Source organism: Ranitomeya imitator, chromosome 1 (genome assembly GCF_032444005.1).
Source record: "Ranitomeya imitator isolate aRanImi1 chromosome 1, aRanImi1.pri, whole genome shotgun sequence".
Classification (NCBI taxonomy): Eukaryota; Metazoa; Chordata; class Amphibia; order Anura; family Dendrobatidae; genus Ranitomeya; species Ranitomeya imitator.
The window spans coordinates 795,018,692-795,041,099 of record NC_091282.1 but is presented as its reverse complement, the minus strand read 5'-3'; the positions used below and the strand labels follow the sequence as shown (position 1 = coordinate 795,041,099).

The following is a 22,408-nucleotide window of genomic DNA, read 5'->3' as shown; positions in this document are numbered from 1 at the left end:
GCGACGGGCACAGCGACGATGATGTCATAAAGGACGTAGACATCCCGCGTCTGATTGGTCGAGGCCGCCAGGCCTCGACCAATCAGCGACGGGCACAGTATCGACGTAGATGTCATAATGGTTGCCATGGCGACGATGATGTCATAAAGGTTGCCTCGACCTGGCGGCCTCGACCAATCAGCGACGGGCACAGTATCGACGTAGATGTCATAATGGTTGCCATGGCGACGATGATGTCATAATGGTTGCCTCGACCAATCAGCGACGGGCACAATCTGCCGCGAATTCTGGAATCATCATTGTCCATATACTACGGGGACATGCATATTCTAGAATACCCGATGCGTTAGAATCGGGCCACAATCTAGTCTATATATATAATTGTCTAAGGGTTTTTCCGTCTGTCTGTCTGTCTTTCTGTCTGTCTGTCTTTCTGTCTGTCTGTCTGTCCTGGAAATCCCTGCTCTCTGATTGGTCGAGGCCGCCTGTCCTCCCCGTAGTCCTCCATATAGTATATTGCACTCCCCATAGTCCTCCATATAGTATAATACGCTCCCCATAGTTCTCCATATAGTATAATTCACCCAATATTCCTCCATATAGTATAATGTGCTCCCCATAATCCTTCATATGATATAATGCACTCACCATAGTCCTCCATATAGTATAATGCACCCAATAGTCCTCCATATAGTATAGTGCACTCCCCATAGTGCTCCATATAGTATAATGCACTCCCCATATTCCTCCATTTAGTATATTGCACTCCCCATAGTCCTCCATATTGTATAATGCACTCCCCATAGTGCTCCATATAGTATAATGCCCTCACCATAGTCCTACATATAGTATAATGCACTCCCCATAGTCCTCCATATAGTGTATGGCACTCCCCATAGTCCTCCATATAGTATAATACACTCCCCATAGTCCTCCATATAGTATAATGCACTCACCATAGTCCTACATGTAGCATAGTGCACTCCCCATAGTCCTCCATATAGTGTATGGCACTCCCCGTAGTCCTCCATATAGTATAATGCACTCCCCATAGTCCTCCATATAGTATAATGCACCCAATAGTCCTCCATATAGTATAATACACTTCTCATAGTCCTCAATATATTATAATGTACTCCCCATTGTCTTCCATATAGTATAATGCACTCCCCATAGTCCTCCACATGGTATAATGTACTCTTCATAGTCCTTAATACAGTATAATGCACTTGCCATAGTCCTCTATATAGTATGATACACTCCCCATAGTCCTCAATATAGTATAATGCACCCAATAGTTTTCCACATAGCATAATGCACTCTCCCTAGTCTTCCATCTATATATATAATTGTCTAAGGGTTTTTCCGTCTGTCTGTCTTTCTGTCTATCTGTCTGTCTGTCTGTCTTTCTGTCTGTCTGTCCTGGAAATCCCACGTCTCTGATTGGTCGAGGCCGCCAGGCCTCGACCAATCAGCAATGGGCACAGCGACGATGATGTCATAAAGGACGTAGAAATCCCACGTTTCTGATTCAGCGACGGGCACAGTATCGACGTAGATGTCATAATGGTTGCAATGGCGACGATGATGTCATAAAGGTTTCCTCGACCAATCAGCGACGGGCACAGTCTGCCGCAAATTCTGGAATCATCATTGTCCATATACTACGGGGACATGCATATTCTAGAATACCCGATGCGTTAGAATCGGGCCACAATCTAGTATAGTATAATACACTCCCATTAGTCCTTAATATAGTATAATGGACCCAGTAATACTTCATATAGTATAATACACTCTCCATAGTCCTCCATATAGTATAGTGCACTCCCCATAGTCCTCAATATTGTATAATACACTCCTCATAGTCATGCCGCCCTGACTTATGGTCCCAATAGCGGCCACTGGCTGGGGAGCCTGGGCAAATGCCTAGTTTGCCTGCTCCTAACGCTGGCCCTGACCAAGTAGATGGAGGGGAGGTTGGATCATGATGTCATGACTCTTCTTGTGCCAGTGGAACACGAAGTCCCAATTAACATTCAACACTGGAAATGTTTCAACGTAATAGTGAACCAAAATAAAAAATCATGAGCTACATTATGAATATCCAATGTCTTCTTAAAGGAGAACCTTCACTGGTGCATGAAAATTATTGGATAAAGGCCAATGGCCAAGATTTTTGGAAGCCTAATTTTTCCCAGAAATGGTCACCCAGATGTTCCCAAAAGCCACTGACTGGAGACAGGATCCTTGGGGTGACCACATTGCAGACATTGAACAAATCTCTCCTTGATGTGGGGGTAGATAAAAAATTGTTACATCCGAGCTTTGTATTGGAGGGGCCCCAGAGGCTTTATGGCGCCTGGTAAGTGGGGGCCCATTAACAGGTTTTGCATTTTAGTCTAAGTAGCTTCAAATTATTCTTATTCACCTCTTGACAAAGGGTCTCACTAAGGCCATGTTCACACAGTGCGTTTTTTACCGCGGAACCGCGGCGGTTTTGCCGCTGCGGTTCCGCAGCTGTTTTCCATGCAGGGTACAGTACACTGTACCCTATGGAAAACAGGACACACTGTGCACATGGTCCGGAAATTGTAAAAAAAAAGCCGCGCTGAATAGCTCCCGGAAAAAAGAAGGAGCATGTCAATTCTTCTTCCTGAACCGCAGCGGTTCTGCACCCATAGACCTCCATTGTGAGGTCAAAATCGCAGTAAAACCCGCAGATCAAAAATATATCTGCGGGTTTTACTGCGATTTGATGTGCAGAACCGCTGCAGCAGGAAGTGCGGGGTGAGCGGGCGGAAGTGCGTGGGCGGAGTGTGGCTGCCCCCCCGTGCTCCGATCCCGCCCCCCCGTGCTCCGATGCCCCCCCCGTGCTCCGATGCCCCCCCCCAGTGCTCCGATGCCCCCCCCGTGCCCTAATCTCCCCCCCTTATACTTACCCGGCGTCCCGGTGTCCGTCCGGCCGTCTTCTCCCTGGGCGCCGCCATCTTGCAAAATGGCGGGCGCATGCGCAGTGCGCCCGCCGAATCTGCCGGCCGGCAGATTCGCTCCAAAGTGCATTTTGATCACTGAGATATAACCTATCTCAGTGATCAAAATAAAAAAATAGTAAATGACACCCCCCCCACTTTGTCACCCCCATTGGTAGGGACAATAAAAAAATTAAATTAAATTAAATTTTTTTCACTAAGGTTAGAATAGGGTTAGGGTTAGGGGTAGGGTTAGGGGTAGGGTTAGGGTTAGGGTTAGGGGTAGGGTTAGGGGTAGGGTTAGGGTTAGGGGTAGGGTTAGGGGTAGGGTTAGGGGTAGGGGTAGGGGTAGGGGTAGGGTTAGGGGTAGGGGTAGGGTTAGGGTATTTTCAGCCATTTTAGCCCCAAAAAGCTTCCTAGGAAACACACAGTAAAAAAAGGATAAAAAAACGCATCAAAAAACGCATCAAAAAACGCATCAAAAAAAGGACAAAAAAAGGACCTGCGTTTTCTGCCAAGAGCTGCAGTTTTTTAAAAAAAACTGTCCTGAAAAAAAAAGGATGGAAATCCTGAACGTGTGAACATACCCTAAGGCTACAGTGGCCTGTAAAAGCTTGGCCAGAATTACTGTTATTTCGAACAGTAAAGCAAGTTGAGGATGAAATGATCTCTAAAAGGCCTAAAGTTATAGATGACACATTTCTTTTGAATTTTAGACAAATATATATATATATTTTCATCTTTTACATTTTAAAAATTACAAAATGAAAAAAATGGGCCGATACAAAGGTTTGGGCACCCTGCATGGTTAGTACCTAGTAGCGCCCACTTTTGCAAGTATCACACTTGTAAATGCTTTTTTGTAGCCAGACAAGAGTCTTTCAATTTTTGTTTGAGGGATTTTCTTCCATTCTTTCTTGGAGAATTCTTCCAGTTCTGTGAGATTCCTGAGTCGTCTTACATCCTCTGTTATTTTGAGGTCTTGCCACAGATTTTCATTGATGTTCAGATCAGGGGACTGTGAGGGTCATTGTAAAACCTTCAGCTTGCGTCTTTTGAGGTCGTGTATTATGGATTGTGATGTGTGTTTAGGATCATTATCCACTTGTAGAAGCCGTCCTCTTCCTCCTTTCAGCTTCAGCTTTATTACAGATGGTGGTATATTTGCATCAAGAAATAGTTGAAATTTCATTGAATCCATTCTTCCATCTACGCGTGAAATGTTCCCTGTGCCATTGGCTCATTGGCTGCAGCACAACTGCAAAGCATGATTGATCCTCCCCCATGCTTAATGGTTGCAGTGATGTTCTTTTCCTGAAATTCTGGGCCCTTTTTTCTCTACACATGCCTTTGATCATTGTGGCTAGAGTTCTATCTTATCCTCATCGGTCCATAGGACTTGTTTCCAAAATGCATCAGGCTTGTGTAGATGTTCCTTTGCATACGTCTGACGCTGAATTTATGGCGACGACACAGGAGAGGTTTTCTTCTCATGACTCCCATGAAGGCCATATTTATGCAGGTGTCTCTGAACAGTAGAGCAATGTACCACAACTCCAGAGTCTGCTAAGTCTTTCTGAAGGTCTTTTACATTCATGCGGAGGTTCTGATTAGAATCTCCAGCAATTCTACCAGCAGCTCTCACTGAAATTTTATTTGGCCTTCCAGATCTTATCTTGACCTCCACTTTTCCTGATAACTGCCATTTCTAAATTACATTTCCAGGGGCGGATTATAAGAGGGTCAATCTGGGCGGTAGCCAAGGGCCCAGTGGTGTGGGGGGGCCCTGGGCTACCGCACAGATTGCACGCCGGCCAGCGCCATCAGGGCATTACTGCACGTGCCCCTATCATCTATGTGACCCCGGACCCGGTGGGCAGAGAGAGGGGGCCCGCATCGGGCCCTGTCTCATCTGCTCACTGGCCCCCTACCGGCGCTGCGGTGGTTTACTATTAACGTGCGGGCAAGCACCCGCACGTTAATAGTTAACAACAGCCGCCAGCCAATTGGAGGCTGGCAGCTGAAGTCGGCCGCAGGCACAGCGCACACGTCGCCGGCGTCTGACGTCATTGTCAGTCGCTGGCGAGTGCGCGCTGCTGTAGGGAGCTCGCTGCCTGGAGTGCTGGTCAGGTGAGGAGAACTCGTTTTTTTTTTTTTTTTTATAACCTAACGGTGGAGACACTGGGGGCAATGCTGGAGGACACATTGGGGCAGATGACTGCTGGACACACTGACTGGGGCAATGCTGGAGACACTGGGGCAATGCTGGAGACACTGGGGCAGATTGCTGGACACACTGGGGGCAATGCTGGAGGACACACTGGGGCAGATGATTGCTGGAGACACTGGGGCAATGCTGGAGACACTGGGACAATGCTGGAGACTCTGTGGCAGATTGCTGGAAACACTGGGGGCAATGCTGGAGGACACACTGGGGCAGATGATTGCTGAACACACTGGGGCAATGCTGGACACACTGGGGCAATGCTGGAGACACTGGGGCAATGCTGGACACACTGGGGCAGATTGCTGAACACACTGTGGGCAATGCTGGACAATTGGACATACTGGGGCATATTGCTGGACAGGAGACGCTGGGGGAAATGCTGGACATACTGGGGCAGATTGCTGGACACGCTGGGGCAATGCTAGAGGACACACTGGGGCAGATGATTGCTGGACACACTGGGGCAATGCAGGAGACACTGGGGCAATGCTGGAGACACTGGGGCAATGCTGGACACACTGGGGCAGATTGCTGGACACACTGTGGGCAATGCTGGACAATTGGACATACTGAGGCATATTGCTGGCCAGGACACACTGGGGGCAATGCTGGACATACTGGGCAGATTGCTGGACACACTGGTGGTAATATGCTGGACACACTGGGGTCAATGCTGGACATACTGGGGCAGATTGCTGGACACACTGGTGGTAATATGCTGGACACACTGGGGCAGATTGCGGGACACACTGTCTGGGGGCAATGCTGGAGACACTGGGGCAATGCTGGAGACACTGGGGCAATGCTGGAAACACTGGGGCAATGCTGGACACACTGGGGCAGATTGCTGGACACACCGTGGGCAATGCTGGATAATTGGACATACTGGGGCAGATTGTTGAACACACTGTCTGGGGGCAATGCTGGACACACTGGGGCAATGCTGGAGACACTGGCGCAATGCTGGACACTGGAGCAGATTGCTGGACACACTGTGGGCAATGCTGGACAATTGGACATACTGGGGCAGATTGTTGAACACACTGTCTGTGGACAATACTGGAGACACTGGGGCAATGCTGGAGATACTGGGGCAATGCTGGACACTGGGGCAGATTGCTGGACACACTGTGGGCAATGCTGGACATACTGGGGCAGATTGCTGGACACACTGGTGGTAATATGCTGGACACACTGTGACAGATTGCTGAACACACTGTCTGGGGGCAATGCTGGAGACACTGGGGCAATGCTGGAGACACTGGGGCAATGCTGGACACACTGGGGCAGATTGCTGGACACACTGTGGGCAATGCTGGACAATTGGACATACTGGGGCAGATTGTTGAATACACTGTCTGGCGGCAATGCTGGACGAACTGGGGCAATGCTGGAGACACTGGGGCAATGCTGGACACTGGGGCAGATTGCTGGACACACTGTGGGCAATGCTGGACAATTGGACATACTGGGGCAGATTGTTGAACACACTGTCTGGGGGCAATGCTGGAGACACTGGGGCAATGGTGGAGACACTGGGCAATGCTGGAGACACTGGGGCAATGCTGGACACTGGGGCAGATTGCTGGACACACTGTGGGCAATGCTGGACAATTGGACATACTGGTGCAGATTGCTGGACACACTGTCTGGGGGCAATGCTGGACACACTGGGGCAGATTGCTGGACACTGGGGCAATATGGTGGACATACTGAGGCAGACTGCTGTACACACTGGGGGTAATATGCTGGACACACTGGGGCAGATTGCTGGACACACTGGGGGCAGGACTGGAGGCATGGGCAAAATGTTGATACGGGGCATGATTGGAGACACGGGGCAGAATGAAAGACATGGGGCAGGATTAGATCATGGGGCAGGATGGATATGATCGAGACAGATGGGGCAGGATGGGGAGATCATATGGGATAGAATGGATACTCATGAGGGCACGATGCGAGAACATATGGCTGGAGCCAGGAATGAGATCAACGGGGCTAGGATGGGGAATAATATTACCATAGGGGCTAATTAAGGGATATTATTACTGCAGTGATGTATTTATTTTATTTTTTGAGTATATTGTATTAAATGGGGGGCGGTCCTGTTACTGTGTAGAGTGACACTATATCGCCTTTTTTTCTTCATGTGGTGTAATGTAAAAGTTGTGAAAAATTAAGTAATGTGTTCTGCAAGCGGAGCTTGAGATAACTGTGTTATTTCCTGCAGAAACGAGTCCTGGCTGGAAGAAATGATGGCGGTCTGTGCTGGATGAAAGATGAGGGACTTCACCTAGAGATGTCACTGGTGAGTCAGTGTTATCTATACACTGACACTATACACTGTATACTATATACAGAGGTCCTGTGTACAATGTCACCAGTGATCACTGCATTACCTGCAGCGCCCCAGAGACCTGGTCGTTGCAGCATGGCACTCTGCCGCTAAGGGGAGTGGCGGTACGTCCGATGGCACTAAGGAGTTCTCCTGACCAGGTATCACCAGAACACATTACACTTCACACTCCGGCCACTAGGGGGAGAAAAAGGCTTTATTTATTGGGCCACTCCTCACACTGGTAAAACTAGGGGCTGGGGAGGAAGTTAGTCAGAAGCTGACTGGGTTGGATTCAGGCAACATCCTGTGCAGGGAGAAGGCACAGGGGGGTCCCTGTCAGGCGTGGGAACCTGGCAGGTGCCTAGCGAACAGAACAGAACGTAACGGAACCGCGCCTGCACACCCTGCGGCAGTATCCTAAGGAAGAGACACGAAGGGAAGGATATTGTGGAACAGTGTAAACGAGATCAAGCACAAAGGAGAGCCAGTAAGAGTCGTGCTGAGAGAGAGAGAGGCAACATCTTACTGAGGCGCGTAGTCGGTGGCCGGAACACCGTAGGAGTAACTGACTTCAGGCCTTACTTCAAACTCCGCTGGACAGTTAATTATAGGTTGGCTGTCTACCTTAAATTTCCTAAGAAGACATAGGGGGCAACATTGGGAGAGGGGCGTCTCTAGGGTCCCGGAAGACCTCCAAGCCTTCCCGTCATACGGGTGCGTCCTAGCCATAACATACCTGGGGGACGAGAAACAAGTAACATCTGGAACTAAATTGAACGAGAGAGCTGTAGAGAATGAACGAACGAGAACAGCAGTTGTGAGGACTATTCCGAATGCTCAGCAGGGTAGGACTACAACACACAGGCGCTAGTGGTAGGCAACGATTTCCATCTGCGAAGGAAACTCTGGATGTGCCCATCGGACCGGCCGGTCTCTGAGAGCCCTGTTAAACGTACTCTGGATTGAGGATCCTGAAGCCTTCAGTAAAGATGTAAAGAGACTGCAACCTTGTGTCCTCATTATTGACTGTACCTCACACCATCGCCACCTACACCACTGGGAAGCCCTGGGGACATACTTCACCTGTGGGAAGTTATACCATCCGGCTGCCATTCCATCACCCCAGCGGACCCCATAGCAGCGTCGGTCACCGTGACCGAACACCACAGGTGGCGTCACGAACCCCTGACAGACTGTTTCACTACTTTCATTGGACGCCCCTTAGCAGGGTCGCGGACCGGGTCTAGCCACCGTGACAGCCTCATAACCAAACCAGAGAGGCCCGGTACCGAAACGCGTGGCCCTGTGTCTGGGGGCGCTCCATACCTATACATTATATACAGCACTCCTGTGTATAATGTCACCAGTGATCTTTGTATTACCTCTACACAGACACTGCGTACTAAGTACAGATCTCCTGTGAATACTGGCACTTATGGTGATAGCATTGTTTTTTTTTTTATTTTTTATTACTGATCAGTATTGTAGTATTCAGTCACTATGTGGTGGTAATATGTGTTCTGGAAATGGTGTTGCGGTATTTGTCCCTTGTATGTGCTATTTGGTCACCAAGAGGTGGTAATATGTGGTCTTGACATGGTGCGGTGGTATTTGTTCCTTGTGATATTATTTGATCACTGTGGTTGTAATTTGTGGTCTGGTCATGGTTCGGTGGTATTCGGTGTTGTATGTGATATTGGTCAAAATACACCTAAATTGTATTGCATATTTTAACAAATATTTAATAGGTTACAGTAGAGTAGGGCCCAGCCATTTTTCTGGAATAATCTGGTTCAGGTATAACATGACCCCCGTCACATGACCCCCGTCACATGACCCCCGTCACATGACCCCCGTCACATGACCTCCGTCACATGACCCCCGTCACATGACCGGGGGAGGGGGCCCACAGTGTCTGAACAGCCCGGGGCCCTGGCTACCCTTAATCCACTCCTGTACATTTCTAACAGAGGAAAGGGCAACTTGAAAACGCTTTGCCTCTTCTTATAGCCTTCTCCTGCTTTGTGGGTCTCCACCATTTTCATTTACAGAGTGTTCGGCAGCTGCTTAGAAGAACCCATGGCTGCTGCTTTTGGCACAAGGTTAGAGGAAGCTTGTTTTTTATAAAGATGAGAGATTTGCATCAACCGCCTTTCCTAACGATGATAGTGAATGAGCCATAACCCTAACAGGCTAATTAAGGTCTGATACCGTGGTCTAAGGCTAGTTTCACACTAGCGTTTACCTGATCTGCGGCGGGCTGCGGACTTCCTCCGTGAAGCCCCGCCCTCCGCTGCACCTCCGCTGCTAGCTCCGCCTACATCTGCATGTGGCCCGCATGCGGCCTGCGTACCTATATTTAACATTAGGTACGCAGGTCGTGCGGCTGTATGCGGATGGTGCAGCATGCGTCATTTTGATGGTGCGGCGACCAGCGTAGGACGCAGCCTGTAGCATTTTTTTTCCGCATCGTCAAAACGACGCATGCGGCACAATCCGCATACAGCCGCACGACCTGCGTACCTAATGTTAAATATAGGTACGCAGGCTGCATGCGGGCCGCATGCAGATGTAGGCGGAACTAGCAGCGGCCGTGCGGCGGAGGGCGGGGCTTCACGGAGGAAGTCCGCAGCCTGCCGCAGATCAGGTAATCGCTAGTGTGAAACTAGCCTAAGTTACCCAAGCACAAAAATCTCACGTGGTGACCTGTTGTGAATTCTGCTCTTGGGCTACCTCCGGTGGTTATGAGTGGTAGTGCTGCGGTAGTTGGATCGCAGCATTTATCAGGTGTATCTATTTTTTGCAATTTGGGCTGGGCTATATAGCCTTGCTTGATCCTTTAGTCAGTGCCAGTTGTCCATTGTTTTTGGAGGATTCACATCCCTTCTGGTCTCTCCTGTTTGCTGTGCTTTTCTTCAAAGATAAGTCCTGGCTTTGTTTTTGCTGTCCACCTGCTGTGGACCTTATAATTCTGTGCATTTTCATGTTTTTGTCTTGTCCAGCTTAGTCTGTGAAGGATTTTTTGCAGCCTAGCTATTTCTCTGGAGATGCAGATATACCCTCCATGTCTTTAGTCAGATGTGGTGTTTTGTATTTTCTGTGGTGGATATTTTCTAGTGTTTTAATACTGACCGCATAGTACTCTGTCCTATTCTTTCTTTTTAGCTAGTATGGCCTCCTATGCTAAATCCTGATTTCATTTCTGCGTATGTTATTTCCCTCTCCTCTCACAGTCAATATTTGTGGGGGGCTGTCTTTCCTTTGGGGATTTTCTCTGAGGCAAGATAGGTTTCCTGTTTCTGTCTTTAGGGGTAGTTATTTCTTAGGCTGTGTCGAGGGGTCTAGGGAGTGTTAGGTACCCCCCACGGCTACTTCTAGTTGTGCTGTTAAGTTCAGGGTTTGCGGTCAGTACAGGTTCCACCTTCTCCAGAGTACTTCTCATGCTGCTCCAAGGCCACCAGATCACAACAGTGACCAAACTTTTGCATCAGACCATTTTTGAAAATTATAAAATGAAAACAATTGCAATATATAATTTTTTGCCTAAAATACCAAGGAAATGTGTCATCTGTAACTTTAGGTCTTAGAGATCATTTCATCTTCAACTTGCTTAACTGTTCACAATAACAGTAATTCTGACTTAGGGTCCCGAACTCCCGATACTTTTACCTGCCGCTGTACAAGGCAACTTCGGCCAAAGATTGGTAGGTGTCACTGCTACATTGTAGCACCACACAAGTGACTGGGATCACACTGTGTACCCTCGGAATCAATCAAGTCACACAAAAAATCTAACCTTGTCTCAATTTGTAAGCTTTGCTTGTTCTGGTCGCGGGACCCTCAGAGTCACAATGTGACCATATTATCTTGCATTGCGCTACAATGTAGCAGCGACACCAACAAATCTTTTTCCTTGCGGTGTCTTGGCCAAAGTTGCTACCAAAGCCTTCTAGGAGACAGATCGGAATATTTTGCTGGTTGAAATGATTTTATTAAAACTGCAAAGTAAACTTACTCCTGTTACTAATCAGATGCACTCACAACTAAAGGAACATTGTTTAAAGGAAATATATTAGACAACTGAAAATCAGCAGCAGATGCTAAGGAAAGAGGAAAAGTGAAGGAGAGAAATCATGAGTAAAATTCAGGTTAGTCCAAAATAAATAAACGAAAAAGACAAAACTGCACTGCAGACCCCCGAAATGAAACCACTAGGGGGCCAATCTTTATGCGCACAGGTATGTACTGATCTAGTGGTGAGTTACAGAGACTGCGTCTTTGATCAATTGTCACCATATACAGGTAAAGGTGCTAAAGAAGAAGGAGCAGATAAGAAACTCCAATAACAATCATGTAGTAATCGGGAAGGACATTGTATTAAACATCTCTTTGTTTAGAAAGAGCAAATAACAGGGAACAATAACATACAGTCAAACATACAACAGATAGATAAGAGATGGACTTTCTAGTGAGTGTCCCTTTAAATGTCCTTGCTTTTAGCAGTTAATGATTGATCCTTCCAGAATCAGTTGGTAACCTGATCTGTGACTCCTAAAACTGAAAGTGCAACTAAAGAGCTTCAGGTTGGAGGCGCTCGTCAAGTCACCTTGTATACCTGGGACGAAAGCAATCGCCAGACTTCTTCGCTTCCAGCAAATGGTGAGTAAATGCGATGAAGACCCTCATAGCCTAATATAAATAATAAATAAATCTTTAATTTTATATAGCGCTAACATATTCCGCAGCGCTTTACAGTTTGCCTTTTGTTGCAGCACTGAGGGGGTTAATGAGGCGGTATTCCCAGGAAATATTAGGACGTATGAAAATTACTTGTTGATCTATGACGACGAGTCATCAGGCACAAAATTATTTTTTTTTAAGAATCTGATCATCGTTAATGGGATTTTCGGCTGTAATTTTTTTGCCAGAGGCTAAATGTATGTAATAACAAAGCCATCCATACTTGTCGCCTGATACCTATCGATTCACCAACCTGGTGCGACGTCGTTTTGCACACAGCAAGCTTTGCCATAAGAAAAAAAAAATAAAAATAAAAACCCTTAAATTCTAATATTTTTACAACTGAGGGTTTGCTACAATTATATAGTCAAAAATGTCAATGCGTCAACCTGGACGCCGGGCTGATACAATGTATCAGAGCAAAGGAAATGATCAGTCTGTGCTGATGGTGGAGAATTATCCTGGATGGGTTTCAGATTCTATGTAAACAGGAAAGTTTCCCTTTACGGGCAGGACGGATCCGGCAGTCGGTGGACAGAGATTATCTCCGGGGTTCACGGTGAATTCCGATCACTGCCGGGGATTTCTCTGGATTCTGATACATTAGATTTCATCCTCCTGTTTTCAAAGCTACAGCACAAAATACAAATTGTAACCACGTTTGTGACTCTTGGGGCACAGATTAGTATTTTGTGGGATATATTGTCTTTTTAGGTCATAGAGTTTTGCTAGTTCATGAAGTATTGTTTATTTTACGGGCAATAAACTTCGGACCTGCGATTCAATTTCCATAAAGCAAAGGTCTAGACATCTGGTAAATAGAAACTCATTAGCTGACACGAGCACAGATGAGAAGGTATCACATACCAGAGCCATCATGGATCCTCTTCAACCCTGAAACAAAAGGGTCCGGTGCATGGCTGCCCTCTTCACCTTCACATCACTTGCAGAACATTAATTTGTCATTACTTTGGGACCAGTTATAAAGCTATTTTTATTAATCTTTTAGGAATTTTTTGTGATTTTATATTCAAAGTAATTTTCTTTTTGTTCTCTATCCAGCCCAGACCACTATGACAACTTCTTCCACCTTTAGAACTTGTGTCTGCAGAGTCTGTTGCCCAGACATCTTCGCTTCCTAATTTTTAAAGCCATCTCCCTTACCTAGATACCATCAGCAATACAAGTGCCATGTCCTCCCACTAACCTTTACTGTCCCATATGGTAATAGTGCCTAAATAGTGTCCCATACAGTAAAAGTGCCTAATAGTGTCCCATACAGTAAAAGTGCCTAATAGTGTCCCATACAGTAATAGTGCCTAATAGTGTACCATGCAGTAATAGTGCCTAAATAGTGTCCCACATTAATAGTGCCTAAATAGTGTCCTATACAGTAATAGTGCCTAATAGTGTACCATGCAGTAAATAGTAATAGCAATAGTGTCCCATGCACTAAATAGTTAGTGCCTAAATAGTGTCCCATACAGTAAAAGTGCCTAATAGTGTCCCATACAGTAAAAGTGCCTAATAGTGTCCCATACAGTAATAGTGCCTAATAGTGTACCATGCAGTAATAGTGCCTAAATAGTGTCCCACATTAATAGTGCCTAAATAGTGTCCTATACAGTAATAGTGCCTAATAGTGTACCATGCAGTAAATAGTAATAGCAATAGTGTCCCATGCACTAAATAGTGTCCCATACGGTAATAGTGCCTAAATAGTGTCCCATACAGTAATAGGGCCTAAATAGTGTCCCATACAGTGACATTCCTAAATAGTGTCCCATATAGTAATAGTGCATAAATAGTGTCCTATATAGTAATAGTGCCTAAATAGTGTCCCATATAGTAATAGTTCTTAAATAGTGTCCCATACAGTAATAGTGCCTAAATAGTGTCGCATACAGTAACATTACCTAAATAGTGTCCGATATAGTAATAGTGCCTAAATAGTGTCCCATATAGTAATCGTGCATAAATAGTGTCCCATACATTAATAGTGCCTAAATAGTGTCCGATACAATAACATTACCTAAATAGTGTCCAATATAGTAATAGTGCATAAATAGTGGCCCATACAGTAATAGTGTCGAAATAGTGTCCCATACAGTAACATTACCAAACTAGTGTCCTAAATAGTAATAGTGCCTAAATAGTGTCCCATATAGTAATAGTGCATAAATAGTGTCCCATACAGTAACATTACCTAAATAGTGTCCCATACAGTAACATTACCTAAATAGTGTCCCATATAGTAATAGTGCATAAATAGTGTGCTATATAGTAATAATGCCTAAATAGTGTCCCATACAGTAATAGTGCCTAAATAATGTTCCATACAGTAACATTACCTAAATAGTGTCCCATATAGTAATAGTGCATAGTGTCCTATATAGTAATAGTGCCTAAATAGTGTCCCATACAGTAACATTACCTAAATAGTGTCCCATATAGTAATAGTGCATAAATAGTGTGCTATATAGTAATAATGCCTAAATAGTGTCCCATACAGTAATAGTGCCTAAATAATGTTCCATACAGTAACATTACCTAAATAGTGTCCCATATAGTAATAGTGCATAGTGTCCTATATAGTAATAGTGCCTAAATAGTGTCCCATACAGTAATATTACCTAAATAGTGTCCCATATAGTAATAGTGCATAGTGTCCTATATAGTAATAGTGCCTAAATAGTGTCCCATACAGTAATATTACCTAAATAGTGTCCCATATAGTAATAGTGCCTAAATAGTGTCCCATACAGTAACATTACCTAGTGTCCCATATAGTAATAGTGCCTAAATAGTGTCCCATACAGTAACATTACCTAGTGTCCCATATAGTAATAGTGCCTAAATAGTGTCCCATACAGTAATATTACCTAAATAGTGTCCCATATAGTAATAGTGCTTAAATAGTGTCCCATACAGTAATATTACCTAAATAGTGTCCCATATAGTAATAGTGCTTAAATAGTGTCCCATACAGTAATAGTGCCTAAATAGTGTCGCATACAGTAACATTACCTAAATAGTGTCCCATATAGTAATAATGCCTAAATATTGTCCCATACAGTAACATTACCTAGTGTCCCATATAGTAATAATGCCTAAATAGTGTCCCATACAGTAACATTACCTAGTGTCCCATATAGTAATAGTGCCTAAATAGTGTCCCATACAGTAATATTACCTAAATAGTGTCCCATATAGTAATAGTGCTTAAATAGTGTCCCATACAGTAATATTACCTAAATAGTGTCCCATATAGTAATAGTGCCTAAATAATGTCCCATGCAGTAACAGTACCTAAATAGTGTCCCATACAGTAATAGTGCATAAATAGTGTCCTATATAGTAATAGTGCCTAAATAGTGTCCCATACAGTAATAGTGCATAAATAGTGTCCCATACAGTAACAGTACCTAAATAGTGTCCCATACAGTAATAGTGCATAAATAGTGTCCTATATAGTAATAGTGCCTAAATAGTGTCCCATACAGTAATAGTGCATAATGTGTCCTATATAGTAATAGTGCCTAAATAGTGTCCCATACAGTAATAGTGCATAAATAGTGTCCCATACAGTAACAGTACCTAAATAGTGTCCCATACAGTAATAGTGCATAAATAGTGTCCTATATAGTAATAGTGCCTAAATAGTGTCCCATACAGTAATAGTGCATAAAGTGTCCTATATAGTAATAGTGCCTAAATAGTGTCCCATACAGTAATAGTGCCAAAATAGTGTCCCATACAGTAGCAGTACCTAAATAGTGTCCTATATAGTAATAGTGCCTAAATAGTGTCCCATATAGTAATAGTGCATAGTGTCCTATATTGTAATAGTGCCTAAATAGTGTCCCATACAGTAACAGTACCTAAATAGTGTCCTATATAGTAATAGTGCCTAAATAGTGTCCCATATAGTAATAGTGCATAAATAGTGCCCCATACAGTAATAGTGCCTAAATAGTGTCTCATACAGTAATAGTGCATAAATAGTGTCCCATATAGTAATAGTGCATGAATAGTGTCCTATATAGTAATAGTGTCTAAATAGTGTCCCATACAGTAATAGTGCCTAAATAGTGTCCAATATAGTAATAGTGCATAGTGTCCTATATAGTAATACTGCCTAAATAGTGTCCCATACAGTAATAGTGCATAAATAGTGGCCCATACAGTAATATTACCTAAATAGTGTCCCATAAAGTAATAGTGCTTAGTGTCCCATATAGTAATAGTGCTTAAATAGTGTCCCATATAGTAATAGTGCCTAAATAGTGTCGCATACAGTAACATTACCTAAATAGTGTCCCATATAGTAATAGTGCCTAAATAGTGTCCCATACAGTAATAGTGCCTAAATAGTGTCCCATACAGTAACATTACCTAAATAGTGTCCTATATAGTAATAGTGCATAAATAGTGCCCTAAATGGTAATAGTGCCTAAATAGTGTCCCATACAGTAATAGTGCCTAATTAGTGTCCCATACAGTAACATTACCTAAATAGTGTCCCATATAGTAATAGTACATAGTGTCCTATATAGTAATAGTGCCTAAATAGTGTCCCATACAGTAACATTACCTAAATAGTGTCCCATATAGTAATAGTGCGTAAATAGTGTCCTATATAGTAATAGTGCCTAAATAGTGTCCTATATAGTAATAGTGCCTAAATAGTGTCCTCTACAGTAATAGTGCCTAAATAGTGTCCCATACAGTAATAGTGCCTAAATAGTGTCCCATACAGTAGCAGTACCTAAATAGTGTCCTATATAGTAATAGTGCCTAAATAGTGTCCCATATAGTAATAGTGCATAGTGTCCTATATTGTAATAGTGCCTAAATAGTGTCCCATACAGTAACAGTACCTAAATAGTGTCCTATATAGTAATAGTGCCTAAATAGTGTCCCATATAGTAATAGTGCATAAATAGTGCCCCATACAGTAATAGTGCCTAAATAGTGTCTCATACAGTAATAGTGCATAAATAGTGTCCCATACAGCAATAGTGCATAGTGTCCTATATAGTAATACTGCCTAAATAGTGTCCCATACAGTAATAGTGCATAAATAGTGTCCCATACAGTAACATTACCTAAATAGTGTCCTATATAGTAATAGTGCCTAAATAGTGTCCCATACAGTAATAGTGCCTAAATAGTGTCCCATATAGTAATAGTGCCTAAATAGTGTCCCATACAGTAATAGTGCCTAAATAGTGTCCAATATAGTAATAGTGCATAAATAGTGTCCCATACAGTAATAGTGCATAGTGTCCTATATAGTAATACTGCCTAAATAGTGTCCCATACAGTAATAGTGCATAGTGTCCTATATAGTAATACTGCCTAAATAGTGTCCCATACAGTAATAGTGCATAGTGTCCTGTATAGTAATACTGCCTAAATAGTGTCTCATACAGTAATAGAGCATAAATAGTGTCCCATACAGCAATAGTGCATAGTGTCCTATATAGTAATACTGCCTAAATAGTGTCCCATACAGTAATAGTGCATAAATAGTGTCCCATACAGTAACGTTACCTAAATAGTGTCCTATATAGTAATAGTGCCTAAATAGTGTCCCATACAGTAATAGTGCCTAAATAGTGTCCTATATAGTAATAGTGCATAAATATTGTTCCATACAGTAATAGTGCATAAATAGTGGCCCATACAGTAACATTACCTAAATAGTGTCCCATATAGTAATAGTGCGTAAATAGTGTCCTCTACAGTAATAGTGCCTAAATAGTGTCCCATATAGTGATAGTGCATAGTGTCCTATATTGTAATAGTGCCTAAATAGTATCCCATACAGTAATAGTGCATAAATAGTGTCCCATACAGTAACAGTACCTAAATAGTGTCCCATATAGTAATAGTGCCTAAATAGTGTCCTATATAGTAATAGTGCCTAAATAGTGTCTCATACAGTAACAGTACCTAAATAGTGTCCTATATAGTAATAGTGCCTAAATTGTGCCCAATACAGTAATAGTAGCTAGTGTCCCATACAGTAATGATGCCTAAATAGTGTCCCATATGGTAATAGTGCGTAAATGGTGCCCCTATTAATATTAGTGCCTCAGTCTCGCTACATGCAATAAAATGTCCTCTCCCTAATGCTCCATTTTTGGACCCCAGAGGAGATGAAGTGTCTGCTTGTATGGTAAACCTACCTACCCATGTCCTGAATTTTACCAGCTCACATAACTTCACACCAGAGAAACACATACATGCTAGCCACCTTAGGGAGAGACCCAAGTTGGGCTAAATGTAGCGGGACGAAAGAGACCGAAAAGCCCTCTACTTAAAGGAAATACATAGTGGATGCTTTCCTGAAACGGAAAGTACTTGCAAGCAGCATAATACAAAGAATAGCAGGTTTACCCAGAATCCTTTGCAGTAGGCGGAGCTATGCAAATCATCTCTTTCCACCCCTGTCTAATCCACAGCGCTTGGAACTGCCAAGCGTGCAATGCTGCGGATTAGTTTCTAAATTTACACAGCCAACCAATTCCTACCTGTGGACACGTGTTTCGGGCTTTAGGCCCTCATCAGCACAGGGCTGGAATTGGTTGGCTGTATGGAGTGGGGCTCGGTGAGCAAGCGATACATACATGCTAGCCACCTTAGGGAGAGACCCAAGTTGGGCTAAATGTAGCGGGACGAAAGAGACCGAAAAGCCCTCTACTTAAAGGAAATACATAGTGGATGCTTTCCTGAAACGGAAAGTACTTGCAAGCAGCATAATACAAAGAATAGCAGGTTTACCCAGAATCCTTTGCAGTAGGCGGAGCTATGCAAATCATCTCTTTCCACCCCTGTCTAATCCACAGCGCTTGGAACTGCCAAGCGTGCAATGCTGCGGATTAGTTTCTAAATTTACACAGCCAACCAATTCCTACCTGTGGACACGTGTTTCGGGCTTTAGGCCCTCATCAGCACAGGGCTGGAATTGGTTGGCTGTATGGAGTGGGGCTCGGTGAGCAAGCGATACATACATGCTAGCCACCTTAGGGAGAGACCCAAGTTGGGCTAAATGTAGCGGGACGAAAGAGACCGAAAAGCCCTCTACTTAAAGGAAATACATAGTGGATGCTTTCCTGAAACGGAAAGTACTTGCAAGCAGCATAATACAAAGAATAGCAGGTTTACCCAGAATCCTTTGCAGTAGGCGGAGCTATGCAAATCATCTCTTTCCACCCCTGTCTAATCCACAGCGCTTGGAACTGCCAAGCGTGCAATGCTGCGGATTAGTTTCTAAATTTACACAGCCAACCAATTCCTACCTGTGGACACGTGTTTCGGGCTTTAGGCCCTCATCAGCACAGGGCTGGAATTGGTTGGCTGTATGGAGTGGGGCTCGGTGAGCAAGCGATACATACATGCTAGCCACCTTAGGGAGAGACCCAAGTTGGGCTAAATGTAGCGGGACGAAAGAGACCGAAAAGCCCTCTACTTAAAGGAAATACATAGTGGATGCTTTCCTGAAACGGAAAGTACTTGCAAGCAGCATAATACAAAGAATAGCAGGTTTACCCAGAATCCTTTGCAGTAGGCGGAGCTATGCAAATCATCTCTTTCCACCCCTGTCTAATCCACAGCGCTTGGAACTGCCAAGCGTGCAATGCTGCGGATTAGTTTCTAAATTTACACAGCCAACCAATTCCTACCTGTGGACACGTGTTTCGGGCTTTAGGCCCTCATCAGCACAGGGCTGGAATTGGTTGGCTGTATGGAGTGGGGCTCGGTGAGCAAGCAGAGAAACACAAACATTTACAATAAGTTCTGCCTCTGACAACTTTCGGGGATGTAGACATTCCCCTCATTGTTTGATAGCCGCAAACACTTGTTTGTGTTATATCTTCAGGTACAGACCAAGGGATAGTACACAGCTATGGAGATCTCGGCAAATGGATCCCACCCAAAACCTACAGAAGACAGTGAACTGCGCAAAGTAGACAATGGAAATATCCAAAGGCCCCTGCAGAAAAATCAAAGCTTTCTGAAAAAAATTGACAATTTTCGAAAGAGTAAAAAAAATCTGAAAGCGAATGAAGAAAAAGAACCAATTTCTCCAGAAAAACTGGAACCGCAACTCGAAAAAGATCAGAATGTGAAATCCAGTAAACGTTCCATAAAGAGACAGAGCCGCGTAGATGAACCCGACTCTCCAGACAAGGCAGAAGCTTTTGGGTCTTTGGTGTTTAGACTAAGCAAGAAGAGCCCAAACAAGCTAGAGAAAAAAGAGGAACCCAGCTCTCCAGAAAATAAAGGACCTGAAGAAATGAGTTCTCTGGTGGACAAATTGAGGAGAAGTGTGAGAATGAAGAAGAAAGTAGACTACAACGGAGCTGAGAAGAATGCTACATTGGAGGAACCAAAGTGTGGTGACAAGGAGGAACCTCAGATGTTGTCAGGTAAGGTGGTCCAATGCTGTTGCTGGGATCTACTATCAAAATGGGCTGGTTCCTAAACTAATTGGTTCAGTTTTTGGCAACTTTTCTTTAGGTAGGTCAGACGTAACCTTTTGTGAAAGCCAACCTATTAAAGGAGGCAAATAAGTAGGATGTGTCTCGGGTATTGTCAATCCAATGTTGGCTTTGGAAAGTCCCTCTTAGTTAGGAAATTCCCATAACTATAATTTAATCATACTTTCCCCTAGCGATTAGTTGTGAGTGTGACTAAACCAGGCAACAAGTGTTGTGTTTTCCTGGAGCGCCCCCAGTGGAGAAGAGGTGCATTACACAGTCCTAATTTAAATCAATTTGTGTGTGGCATGGACACTCTGGCTCCTCCTGAGAGATACTCTTTGTAGCTGCACTATGCCATCATTTATAGATGAGGATCCTGAAAAGGCGGCGGAATTTTCTCTATTAATTCTTGGGATGAGCGAATCTGCAAAAATTCATATTTTCTGATTCGCTAGAATTCTTCCCACAAATTTAGTTTGAGTAAATAAGAAAATAGGGTAGGGGTCTCTCAACGGAACTATGAATGTAGGGTAAAAAATAAACCTACTCTCTTTTGGCCGTCACCTGTCTGGTTGCTCAGCTGTGCTCAGGTCTGAAGTTTTCTAGCGGCCGCCATGTTTGGTGTCTTTTGCGCTCACTAGGCTCCATAATGGCTTGATGAATGCCAAAGATGGTGACCACCAGAAAATGCCGAAAAAGTTGAGACTGGACTGGAGAGAGGCAGCTTGGTGAGACCCCTTCCTTTTTCTTTAGAATTCTGTGGTATAAAGGCTAGCTGACATTTTGCAACAAATGAGTCACAAGAACAAATTTCAGATCTAATTGTTTGGAAAACTAATTTAGTCTCGAATCAATTTGCTCATCTCTACATATATCCTTAAAAGCTTAGACTTAGACAAATCACAAGGAAGCGAATGCGTATCCTCCAAAAGCTGCGTCGTTATTACTGACTGTAAAATCCGCATTATGGTAGCTTCTACTTTGGATTTTCTTCATTGACTTTAACCCGGAAGCAAAAAAAAATCTGCAATCAAATCCGAGAGTTGTGGAATTTTTCAGCAGACTATGTGCAGATCCAGAGCAAATCCCGTACCTGCAAAATGGGTAGAAAATAAAAACAAAGTGTATTCTAACTTTACCAATTTTCTGCCACCCCTGCGCCAAACCCTTGGAGGAGAGCGGCAGAAAATTACCAAGGTGAGAATACAGATTTGTTTTATTTTTTACACTGTTTCCTAAACACGGATCCACAACAAAACTCAACATTTGCTGCAGGATCGGTGAAAGGCGAATGTTATCGATTTCTGTTTAGTAAGTACAGTTCATTGTATTTCAAGGTCCCCGGATAACTGTATAGACTTGTATGGAATGTAAAGTATGTGCAAAGAAGTCACAGTGAAGGTCTGCAGCGACCCGCAGAGAAAACACGCCCGATATCATCATTAAAATCTAATCAAAAACATGCCAAAGAATTGTCGAAAACCATAAATTCTTACAAAACTGCGCGCCTTTTAGAAGCGGTACATAGGGCATGTTCACATTGATTTTTTTATGTGTTCTTTTTCATCTGAAAAATAAACATCTAAAAAACGCTTCTAAAAGACACGTGTTTTCAATGTTTTTTATTTTTTGTTAAAAT

The 22,408-nt window shown here is 43.7% G+C and overlaps 1 protein-coding gene across 2 annotated transcripts in view; it reads left to right on the top strand.

The window, feature by feature from the left end:
• The window catches only part of EXOC3L4 (exocyst complex component 3 like 4), a 164,272-nt gene that overhangs the window by 48,159 nt on the left and 93,705 nt on the right, over positions 1-22,408 (top strand). The window contains exons 1-2 of one of the 2 annotated variants that reach the window (XM_069737659.1): positions 12,061-12,196; positions 20,166-20,715. In XM_069737659.1, coding sequence (XP_069593760.1) covers positions 20,193-20,715 — 523 coding nt within the window. In that variant the 5' untranslated portion in view covers positions 12,061-12,196; positions 20,166-20,192. Of the gene's footprint in view, positions 1-12,060; positions 12,197-20,165; positions 20,716-22,408 lie in introns of those variants that run through there. The other variant, XM_069737666.1, reaches the window with a different exon arrangement.